The following is a 12,275-nucleotide window of genomic DNA, read 5'->3' as shown; positions in this document are numbered from 1 at the left end:
AAAAAAAAAAAAAAAAAAAAAAAAAAAAAAAAAAAAAAAAAAAAATTAACTAAAATGACAATAGGAGATGAACTAAAAGATCAAAAGGATAAAAAGATTAAATGAGCTTTAAGAATGCAAACGAGAGACTTATATATTTAAAATGTAAGATCTCAGTGGACTAAAATAAGTCTGTACAATTGGAAACAGCATAAAATCCTCTTGCAGGAGCACACCTTTGGCATAAAGGGAGAGAGAGGAAACCTTGGCCTTGCCCTTTCTCTGTTTGGTGCTTGTATATTACCCATGAAATGTTCCCTCCGTGACCAGGGAGCAAGCTGGATGCTGCTGCCGCTGCTGCTCCCTTTCTGGCCAGTAGAGGGCAGCCTCAGAGAGTCGCGGACAGGCTGAGCTGACCTCGGAGTGTGCTAGCAAAAAGAGCCTGCCTGGTTGTTTATTTTTTTAAGTCGCTCCCAAATATGCAAAAGCAATACTCCTCCTTTACTCCACTTTGGCTTTCACTCCCTGCATTTTTGCCCAGGATTTACCTCCAGGAGTTTGTTTTTTCCTATCACTTTAGCAACGGTAGATAGTCTTTTCCTCTAGTCCTTAAGCCCCTGGCTTCATTTGGTTCTTTTTTTTTTTTCTTATCTTTTTCTGACTTTCTAAAGCCTGTTTGAGAGCTCTCCAGTCCTCTGAAAACACACACACATACACACACACAAACAACCCATGTCCCCTCCCGCCAATTTGCCCCCCTCCACCCATTACACACAACCCAAACCCATCCACTCATAGATAAGCACACACAGGCAATCCACACCCTCACACATGCACACACACACATACACACATGCACACAGATGCACGTGCACGTGCGCAATGCCCTTTACGCGTTTTCTCTCCCCTAAGTGGCTTCCTCCTGCTAGCCATTCACATCCATCATTGCAGTACTCCCCATCTCCACCACGGATATAGATTGGAATATTGTAAATTTATTGTTTCTTTTCCAGGGAGATTTTTTTAAAAAGCTTTTCCCCTGTGATCTATAAATAATGAATAATTCCATTAGAAATGTGATGAACATTGTAACTTTTATGCAGAGTTTTTGAAGCTCAATGTTGCAGTGTGTTTACTTTCATAACAGCCCCGGGCCGTGGCAGGTGGGGAGCTCATTCGGCTGACACTGTAAATTCTCTCTTGCCATGTTTCCCAAAGCGTGTTCTTAAGTTCTCATAGATAATGCATGCATTTTAAAGGGGACCCCTCTATGCTCAAATAGGTTTGAGGAATGCTGCAGGAGATGGACTTGTTTAATGCAGAACTCCCCAAAGCATTTCATGTGCTAACGTACCCTGGGCCATGCGGCATTTCCAAAACATATCTGGCTAAGGAAACTTATTTTTTCATCAGAACATTACATCTTTAAGCTCAGTGTTCCGTGGAAAATAATTTAGGAAATAATGTTATAATGACAATAGTACATTTTCCTTGTTCTACAGGGAAACTGTTTTACAATTGCCCTTATTGAGTTCAAATTTACCTCAGTATATTTCCATCAAATTGGCATTTCTTTATATTTTTTAGTCCAAAAGTATAATAAAAATCCATCTGAGAGCCAATATATAACCTTGAAGAGTCTCCTGAAACCTCAAAGCAGAACAAACACTTTTCATTGTTTTTTGTTAATATGGGTTCCTATAAAAGAGTGCTTTGAAAATCAGCAATCCTTATAAAGGAAAGTAGTCTAATTATACTTTGATCAGGTATTTCTTTAATTAGAGTATCAGTATTTAATGCATGTTACATGGTAAATATATATATATATATATATATATATATATATATATATATTATATATGCATCATCTGAAAAGCAGTAGGTAGAAAGAGAGCAAGAAAGAGAGCGATAATTCAAATGGATCCCACTGGGAAGAGTCCTTGCAGACAGAACTCTAGTACAGATGGCAGGTGGGGCAGGGCACCTGTGTTGCCCTCTCAGCTTTCCTTTGGGAATCTCACTTGTAAGATATACCCTGCAAAGCCATCCACTGTACTGAGGACTCCATGTGATTTTTTGAAACTGTTTGGAAGGTTACTTAGGCACAAGGGACAGGATTTGAGTAATGCTATTCCGAGTTAAGTAAAAATTATCCTTTTCGTAAGATCTAAGAAAGTGCAAATGTGAAGGTAGTCTTTATGCCAAAACCTGCCACAGAATAGCTCATAGGAAGGACCTCACGCATTTGCCCTCTAAACTGAAGAGAGAGCTTCGACCAATGAGTAATTTCCTAGGAAATCCACCATTCCAGTGGACCTCAGACGTGGTCTGTGTTTAGTGGGTGCTTTTTTCTTTCGAAGTCACCACGTGCTTCACGCATTCCTTAGGACATCATCATTTTGTGCTGAAGGGATCTCCCTGCTGTGGAGATTTGCATTTTAACAACAAGCAGAGAATCAGAGCCACTGATACTTTTTTAAAAAAAAAAATAACAAAGTGAATCAGTTATACATATACATATGTTCCCATATCTCTTCCCTCTTGCATCTCCCTCCCTCCCACCCTCTCTATCCCACCCCTCCAGGTGGTCACAAAGCACCTAGGGGTAAGACAGGAATAAAGCCACTGATACTTTGAGCACAGCTTTCAGCAAATACCTTAGGATATTTTGGAGAGTTATGGCAAGCTATTCCCAGAGAGCATGCTCGGACCTATTTTGTAATTATTAAGCAGCTATTTTATATCCTATTGGGAAAAAAAATCACACAAGTGTCTTTTATGCTCTTCACCCTCTTTTTAGCACTAAGCACTCTAGTAGGCACATAGTAGGTACTCAGCAGATGGCAGGTGGGCAATGGCATGACTACCTACTATCATTCGGTTTCCTTATTATACTTGTAGATATGGTAAATTATGTTTTCTAAATATATATGTGTGTGTGTGTGTATACACACACACATACACACACACACACACACACACACACACACACACACATATATATATATGATGAACATCAAAGGAAAGAGCAGTGGAATGGCAATCCCATCAAAGGATCCAAGGGTCAGAAGACCATTTACTCCATCACTACCATGCTGGTTCTTGGACCTCTGAGTGTGCACCTCCAGTGAAGATGAGCAAACCATTCTTGCAGCAGGTCATTCCACTGTGATTAACGTTGTTGGAATGATCTTCCTTGTTTGGAGCAGAAAAGGGGTCCCTAATGGAAACCAGCAATTGGGCAGAGTTGGCGTTGCCTCTCTATTTCCTGCAGTTAGTTACCATACACTTCATCAGTCTCTCCACTCCCTTGACTTGCTGGAAATACTATTCTCTAGGTTCTGCTCTATGTTTTCGATCTTCCTTTTGATTCTTATCTTTCTGTAAACCTTTGGAAGTTGGGATTAACTGGGCCTTCTTTGGTCTGTTCTTGTTCTGTTCACTTTGCTAGTATACCATTCACTACCTTGTGTCCACATAGCCCTGATGATTCCCACATCCTCATACAGGCTGATATATCTGTTGAATTCTGGATGCGTATTTCTGTACACCTCTGGACATCACTACCTATATGTTTCCAGGATCCTCAGGCTTAGCAGGGGCAAAACTAAGCATAAATGCTCTGTGACACCTTCCCTTTAGGAAACGTCTCTGTTTTCTCCTTATCTAAGCTCTTTTGGAACATGTTAGCACCTTTATCAGGATACTGTCAGTTAATTGTGACAAATCACACACACATACATGCACACACATTATGAGCCCTTTTCTAGAATGCTAGTTTTTATACAAAATATATTAGCTCCTAGTGGGAAGTAACCTGTACTGTATATGCCTTTTGGATGCTATTTACTCAAGTTTCAAAAGGCATCCTGCCATGGGGCTCTCTGCTTCTCTTGACGGGGATGCATACTATGTGTGTACCAGTCCTGTTGTTGGTCACGTATTATGATCTAGTCTAGGGCTGTAAAATCTTTCCATAGCCCCACAAAGCGCTACCCTGAAATGTGCTTCCCTCGAAGGCTACAGATTTAAAAAAATGTCAAGCCAGTGCCACGATCTCATTCGAAAACCCTTCCATTGAGATAGCCTTTGCCAAGAACACATTTTTGAAACAAAACATGGTGTTTTCTCCCTGAAGATTAGATTCAGGACAAAGTACCTTACAGAAAGTTGAGACTTTGTCAAGGCCACTTTAGAATTTACCCAAGTAGCCAGTTTCTTCTCCACGCAGAGTCTTGTCCTGGCCTCAGAAATTTCCGGTTTAGAAAACAGGGTGCCAAGGCAGCCGTCTCTTCTCTGCTGATTGTTTTTGCACTGTCCTCCTTTCAGAACAAGATCATCCTGGACCCCATGACGTTCAGCGAGGCCCGGTTCCGGCCGTCCCTAGAGGAGCGCCTGGAAAGCATCATCAGCGGCGCGGCTCTCATGGCCGACTCCTCGTGCACCCGCGACGACCGGCGCGAGCGGATCGTGGCCGAGTGCAACGCCGTGCGCCAGGCGCTCCAGGACCTGCTCAGCGAGTACATGAACAACGTAAGTCCCGGGCTCTCAGGCCCGCGCCGCCCTCGGGGGATTCCGGTGCGCGATCTGGTGGCTCCGACGAAAGCAGGCACAGTTTGGAAAGAGGACAGGTGATCCCCTAAGAGAGTCGGTCAGGTGAAACCCAAGAGCCGCTTTGGGAGAGTCCTGTCTTGATTGCGTGTCGGAATGCATTGGTAGCAGGGAAGAGATTGGTGGAAGTGGTTTCATAGGAAAACTTTGGCTTTTTACTTGAGTGATTTCTGGGTCGTTTTAGTGGCTGGCCTTTATTTAGGTAAGATTTCAGTCGGCAAAAGTAGATGGTGGATGGAAATAACTGATGTCACACTGAAGTCCTCTACACAGAGCAATTTCAAAGCTAAGGACGGCTGTAGATGGCTAATCTTCATCCCGAAGAGGCATTAGGAATTAAAATAGATTTTCAAAAGTTTGGACAGAGTTGGTTAAGGTGGAAACTTCTAACTGCAGTAAAACTTGGGAAAACTTTATTGATTCACTGTGTGTTTAGAAATTAGAGAATGTCTACAAGTTTTCAAATGGATGTTAGTAATATCTAGTGATATGGAAGCACAGACACCAGCTGTTCTCTCCTACAGGTATAAAATATGATACTTCTGTGTATCTGAAAACTAGATGAAGGAAATGAAACCATATTCTTTGTTTTGAAAGGCACTGAATTATGTTTGTATTGATTTGCTCTATTCATTCAGCAGAGGTGATGTTGTTGATGCGCAGGGCTTGCACCCATGAATGGTCTGAGTTCCTCCTGTCCTGGACTCCTGGGTTTGAGAGAATTCAGCATAAAGTGGGAAAATGTAGTGAGGTCTTGACATTACATGTTGAAGGAATGCCCTGTGTAGTTGTCAGGTAGGGAATGGGGACTCTGAAAATCTGCTCCCAGCCTTTGAAGCCCACCTCCAGTCTGGTTCTTCTTACCACTCCCATCCCTAACTGACATGTAGGTCCTCAGGTCAAGCCAGGATTCAGCAGTGCCAGGCACAGAGCTCCTCCTGCCACACCCTCCAGAGAACTTTGATCTAGAAAACAGAAAGATGTAGAATGCCCTACTAAAAGCCCAAATCTGTTTCCTTCCCATACACCTTCAGATTCTTTGATTTTGCAAGATTTGCCCATTTTCAGCACACAAAGAATAAGGTGTGGCTGTCTCACGTGGTATTCATCTGCTTATGAGGACTTCTCTATAGGATCTGGATGGCCAACACTTTCTGTGATTTTGGTTTACGGGTGCTACGCAGGGTACGGCTAGAAATGTCGATCGCCAGTGCCTTCCATCCTGTGTAAATCTTTTTGAATAATGGATTTAACAAAAAAAGAGGGCTTATAAAATCTGGGATTCTGTTTGTTTGTTTTTAACAGAATGGCAACAGGCTAATGATTTATATGTGGAATTTGATTTTATATGAAGGCATGCTGGTATTTCTAGCAATGAAGTATTAAGTAGAAACTGCGGAGATCAGAGTGATGGTTAAGATCTCAATATAAATAAATCAGAAAAAGAAGGATGTTCCTGTGTTCTTTTAATCACAGAATGTGATTAAAGAAGAATTGATCAAGATGTGACATGTAATTTTCAGTTTGTTGTCTAGAATCCAGTCAAGTAGAAGTTTTTCTTTCGGTATAAACTCATACACATCAGCAGAGCTGATGGATTTTTGTGTTTTATTGACGCCAGGTGCTTGTTTTTCTGTTCACAACCTTGTGATGCAGGAATGTTTTGTATTTTTATTGAAAATTTGGCTTCTACTTTGACACAATTACAGATAATACGAAGGTGGGTATAGTGCTTAAATTTTAAAGTGTGAAAATTCTGTTCACTTTGAACCACCAGGATCAAGGGCTGAAATAAAACACCTCCTACTGACTTTTTTATAAAGTGTATAAAATTTACTTGGACTTCACACTTCTTTGGTGATTTCAAGGTAGAATTGGATGCAGCTAGACTGGCTCCATAATCCCTGTCTAGTGCACTCATTACTACTGCCACAATATCAATTTATATTTATTTTGATATAGCATCTGTGCCTTACTGAAATGTCTGTTGTAGTTAACGGCAACCAAAAAATTAGTCAATTGTGACTAGGCTGCTATAAGATATTTCTTTTTCAATTTTGTAAGCTCTGGACATGAAGGTTTTATCAAGTTATCACTCTGCAGATTTTCATATTAATATGCTAGGCAATATCATTAGGATAAAGAAATAATTAGATTGAGAAGAAAAGATTTTTAAATTGGCATAATTGACACTTCTGATGAGATTGGGTGCACTCAGAGTGGTATGGCCATAGACAAAACTGACATTTCTGGATTCTAAAAATCACCTGATCAGTTTCTGATGAAGATTCAACTTTTCATGCTCACTTGTAGGTGAAGCTGTTCTAAAATCATACACATCCATGCCAAGTGGTATGAAATGGAGGAAGATGGACATTGGGGAAAAGAGCTATAAACTAAATGATTAGGAGAAAGTTGTCTGCATGGGGTATGAGCCATGTTTTAGCCACATGGATACAATGAGCTCAATAGGGTGTCAGTTGTTTGTTGGATATTTCCACAAAGGTATATTCAAATTAATGAATGTGTGTGTGATTTGAAGATTTAACAAAATCATGCATGTAAAAGAAACTGTGGTTTGAGGAAAAAGGGCTGAGTGAACAGATGCATGTGACAAAATTTATGATCCCAGAATGTGACAGTGTTAGAAAAGATGGTTGGAATGGTTTGGGGAGAGCCTTCGATGGCCTTAATTATTCTTTATCAAGTTAATGATGTAATCCAGAGAAGGTTCTTAAAAATAATCCTCCTTTAAATCAAATATCATTATAGTACATATGTGAAGACTAATGGGTAGAGAGAGACTCTTTTTCTAAAGGATGTGTGACCTTTGGATTAGTGCCATCAGAGTGTTTTTTGCAGTATTATGCTGAGTACTATAAATAGATCCAAATTATAATGAAGACATAAACGTGTATCTGGAACTTATAATTTTACACAGCTTTCTTTCATTGGCAGTAAAACTACTTCTTCATAAAAAAAAAAACTTAAAAGTGGCCTCATGACAGGAAACAAGTAAACATGGTATTTTATTGATAAACATTTTGTGATGGATTTGAATTTAGAATATTGTATTTATTTAATGGATATGTATTGTGTGCCTGCCTACTTTGTGCCTGACACTGTTCTAGGATTCTGGGGATATATAAGAAAAAAAATAGACAAACTTCTCTGCTCTCATGGAGTTTACACTCTAGGTGGGGGAGACAGACAATCAATCAATAATTTGAGTAAGAGTTATCTCAGATGGTGATAAGTGAAACAGGGAAATATAAAACCTGTGAGACAGCAGCATGGAGTGTAGTTGTAAGGATGACCTGGAAAAGGTTCACTGAGAAGATGACACTTGGTTAAAGATCTTTCAGAGATGAGGGAGCAGAGAGCACTTGAGGTGGAATGAGCGGCAACATCTAGCGCTCATTGACCTTGTGTGAGAAGGTGCCTGAGCTCTTGAGGAACCTTCTTGGGGAGGCTCACGGACTGTTCCGAGTGGAAGTTAGCAGGTGATGGGGTCTGCAAGGAGACAAGGTGTCAGACTATGTAGGGCTTTGTGCACCAGTATTCAGAATTACACTTTTACTTTAATGAAATGGGAGGCCATTGGAGAGTGTTGGGTAGAAAATGCCATAATTTAGGTATTGAGGACAGGCCATAGGAGTTCAAAAGGTAAAAAAAAAAAAAAAAAAAAAAAAAAAAAAAAAAAAAAAAAAAAGTACAGGAGGACAGAGGAGGAGCCCCTGGAATAATTCATGAAAGGATGGTGGCTTGTGCCAAGAGGTAGCAGTAGTGTAATGTGCTCAAATTCTGACTATTTATGAACATGGAATGGACATTGGGCAGTGTGAATGGCAGCTGCAGCTGTATCAGCCGCCCTAATATGGTATCTTCAGTTTTGATATCTTCATTTCGTTTTGGTTGCACAGAAAATTCTGATTTACTCAGATGTAGTAACACTTTGTAAACAGCTCACTTTGCAATGCCTGGATACTCTGCTAGACAGATTACATTTGAAAAGGGAGTTCAATAGAACAATTTTGTTTCAAAAATACCCAAGTATGGTTCACATTCTTATAAATATAAAAGACTAAAAAGATATAATGCTTATTCTAAGTACTAAAACTAAATGCTGAACAATATGGAGATGTGTTAAACCATTACTACCTTGTACACAATTCACTGTTAGGCTTTGGTGAGGAAATGTGATGAGCAGATAGGCCTGGACCTTGTGCATTTTGGTGCTGAACTGCCTGGTTCAGTTTCTTAGACAAAAACACTCTGTGTTGCTCTAGATTGTTCTTTAAAGAGTAATGCACAGCTACAGTTTTCTTAAACAGTTGCACAGTTAGAGATTGTATGCACGATCATGGCAGAGACTCGGGTGGCATAAAGGAATAATTTTCTGGTCTCATCTGTGTTAAAGTGTGGCAGGTTATTTTTTAATTTTACTTTTATGTATAATTAAAATGATATATTTTTACAAAATATTTGAGTCTAACTTTTTTTCAAACCTCTTGAAGCATCTAAGTGAATCCCTGGGGACAGTGTGTAAACCACTAATGTAATGCATGCATTAAAAGCACATGGGGACAAATTGATGTGGGCACATATGTGCATATTACAAGTGCCTGAAGAGTCATTGTCATAGCCTTTGCTTTAGGGCGGAATTGAATGTAAAGGGTGTTCCTGATGGAACCTATTTGTGAGGAGTTAAGGTCTGAAATGAGATCTTAGAGGGTCATTTCCAGCCTGGTTTGGGGCCCATATTCCACCAAGGCTCCAGCATACAACAGTACATGAGGAACATATAGAGTGATATCCAGGGCCTGGGGAGCTCTGAAGAGAGTGGGCTTCACACTGTGGGTTTTTTTTTTTTTTTTTTTTAATGGTGCAAAAGAAATATGTGTTCATTGTAAAGGGTGAAAAACAAAGATGGAAGAAAAAGCTTATTCACAATCTCACTCCCTAAAGATAATCATCTTTGATAATTTTGTACATGTCTTTCCAATGTTTGTAAACTTCTATGAGTGATATATTTATACACACACAGAGACACACATATGCCTGTAGTTGTAAAAAATGGACTCATTTTAAATGATGACTTGTAATCTATTTTCTTTACTTACTATATTGTGAATATGTTACCATATTAATAAACATTCTCAAACCTTATGTTGACTGGCTGAATAACATTTTATTATATAAATATGCAATAATTCATTTAGAAGCAATTCATTTTGAGAGTATTTTTATATAGCATATTGGAAAAGATAAGTAGGCAAGACTTCTGGGGCTGGCAGTAGAGAAGAGTGTTTGAGATCACAAGCAAGACTGAGGAACAGAGTAAGAAGGTAGGGAGAACACGGCTTCCCAGTTTCTGTGCTTAAGGGGCTCCCTGAAAATTTTGTGCAAGGAACATTTTGTAGGTAAAGAAAATTTAAATGCCTCTGAGGTTCTATTTAAAATTGTCTTAAGTATATTTTTCTGTACTTTATCAATTTTCTGTATAAATTTGATTTTCATTTATCAGAGTTTCTGTAAGTTGGCTATGTGTAGTACTGCCAAGAGGGGCTCAGAACATCTAGAGGACAAGTTCAATGGTTAGATTTGACCCAGATCCCAGAGAAGGCATTGAAAGCTTCTGAAGGGAATGTCATCAGAAAGATAACTTTGTCATAGAAATAGTTATAATGTTGGATTTCTCCAAATGGGAAGGCAGGAGAAAGATGGAGTAGTTGTTATCACATAAGAATAAGGGTAATTGTTGATTAAACATAAAATTTGTTTTCAGTATTATCTAGGCCTTCTCATTTCTCTCCCTTCTGTAATCATGTAAAAAAGGGGATGAAACTCACAAAAGCCACTTTGAGTTTCTGAGTTTCTTTACTAAAATTCTTTACTAAAAGGTTTGGTTTAAAATAGAGTAGAAAGTAATGTTTAAAAATGCTTGTGGGCCGTTTATGACCTAATATTGCCCATACCCTCCCCCCACCCCATAACAGCCCTCCATTTTAAGGGGTATCTTAATGGGATTGGTTGCTTCATTCAAGGGCAAGAGTTCTGATATCCCAAATTTGGTACCTATGGTGAGGTTTTCCTTGCCTTTTCCTTATTTGAAACTTTTCTTTTCCCCCTTTCTACTCTCTGCCTTCAAATATGTTCAGTGCCCACATCTCTATTAATTTTGAGGTTGAAATTCATCTGTGCAGTTATGCTTTTCATGTAAAATGTTTACATCCATGAAGAGACAGTTTTAAAATTCCTTTTGAGTTGGAGGTTCTGGCTCAGGTATTGAAAGAGCACAATTAGTTTACCAGCCTGTTCTCTGAGGTCTAAAACTATCCTTTGAATCTACTCTTCCAGTGGAATATGGTTGGGGTGCGAAGTCATCTGCGTAGTGCATGAGGCCTCCATCCTTGAATTAAGGCATTTGCAATCCTATTTGCCTCTGTTTCCAGGCAGTTTTCAGTGTGACTCCTAGAGGTACCCTGAGACTAGTACAGGATCTTCCAAATTTTTAATCTTTTCCTTTCCTTCCGTCTTCTTATATTAATATTGTATTCCTTTGCTGTAGTGGGATCTCAAAAAGCCAAGGGAGTGTCGTGGGGGGCATGCAGGCGGAAGTCACTCAGGCACAGGTGGTGGGAAAACGTCCAGCCATGCTGGTGGGACATGTCCCTTGGAAGGAAATAATGCAAGTGAGAGTGTAAGAGATCTTGTGCCAGAACCAAGCATCCTACAGAGCATGAGAATGTTCCGAGAGGCTTCAGAAGGAGATCCAGACTGGCAGGTGGTTGGTTGACACTAGAGTGATCTGGGCACAGTCCCACAGTAGCTATGGAGCACAGGTGTACGTAACATCCTACATGGCAGGTCTCTTTGGTCTCAAAGGACCCCAGGTGTGGGAATTTATTCCAGTGGGGATTTAGGCCCTTTGAAAAGTACAGCATGCCATACACATGTTTGCTATTACTTATCATCAGCTCATGGCATACAGTTAAATGACTCACAGGATCCCAGGACAGATGAGTCTAACCAGACTTGTTTTACTTGGATCATCAAGGTCAATTCGCAGTGCTGTCTCACACACTATCTCCTTGTCCAGGAAAAGTACTTCCTAGGTGAAACCCTCCTTTGTTCCCCACTGTGGATAGTTTAGCAGACAGGTAGCCTTACAGACAGGTAGTCTTACCATCAAAATGGGGCTCCCAGTCTAGTTCTATAATGAATTAAGTCTGAGCAATGGAAATCCAGGAGCTCACTGGTGACTTCTTTATGGAGGAAAAGCAGTTCTGAGCAATCAGTCTCTCTCTCTCTCTCTTCCCCCCTTCCCTCTTTCTTCTTCCCTCCCTCCCTTTTCTTCTCGCTACCACCTTTGTGCCTGGTAGAATTTCTTAAAATTCTTTTCAGTGTATGGATGAACTCACAAGAATGTAAGGGAGTTACTCAGAGGTAAGAAATGACAAGAAAACAATAGACTAGAGATAGGTCTGCAGATTCCTCCTGGCCTAGACTTTGTTTTTAAACGGTACAATATGTAAAGAACAGGAGGCAAAGTCTGAGACCCAACTGGATGGCCAGGCAGATTAGGGACCTCAGTGTAAAGCCTGGATTCTCAGATGGTGTCACTATGAGGGCATGAGCTAAGAAAATAAAACTTCCACGCAGAGAGAAGCAATGGAAATACA

At 40.0% G+C, this 12,275-nt stretch overlaps 1 protein-coding gene across 1 annotated transcript in view; it reads left to right on the top strand.

The window, feature by feature from the left end:
* LOC103087504 (catenin alpha-2) overlaps nt 1-11,389 on the top strand; it is a 310,874-nt gene extending 299,485 nt beyond the window's left edge. Inside the window, exons 7-9 of the mRNA XM_007465356.1 lie at nt 4,309-4,516; nt 5,092-5,114; nt 11,162-11,389. Coding sequence (XP_007465418.1) covers nt 4,309-4,516; nt 5,092-5,114; nt 11,162-11,389 — 459 coding nt within the window. The remainder of the gene's footprint in view (nt 1-4,308; nt 4,517-5,091; nt 5,115-11,161) is intronic.
* Nucleotides 11,390-12,275: the final 886 nt, after the last annotated feature.

The sequence above is a fragment of the Lipotes vexillifer genome, unplaced genomic scaffold (genome assembly GCF_000442215.2).
Source record: "Lipotes vexillifer unplaced genomic scaffold, Lipotes_vexillifer_v1.1 scaffold1324, whole genome shotgun sequence".
In the NCBI taxonomy this organism is placed as follows: domain Eukaryota; kingdom Metazoa; phylum Chordata; class Mammalia; order Artiodactyla; family Lipotidae; genus Lipotes; species Lipotes vexillifer.
This window is presented reverse-complemented; position numbering and strand designations above follow the sequence as displayed.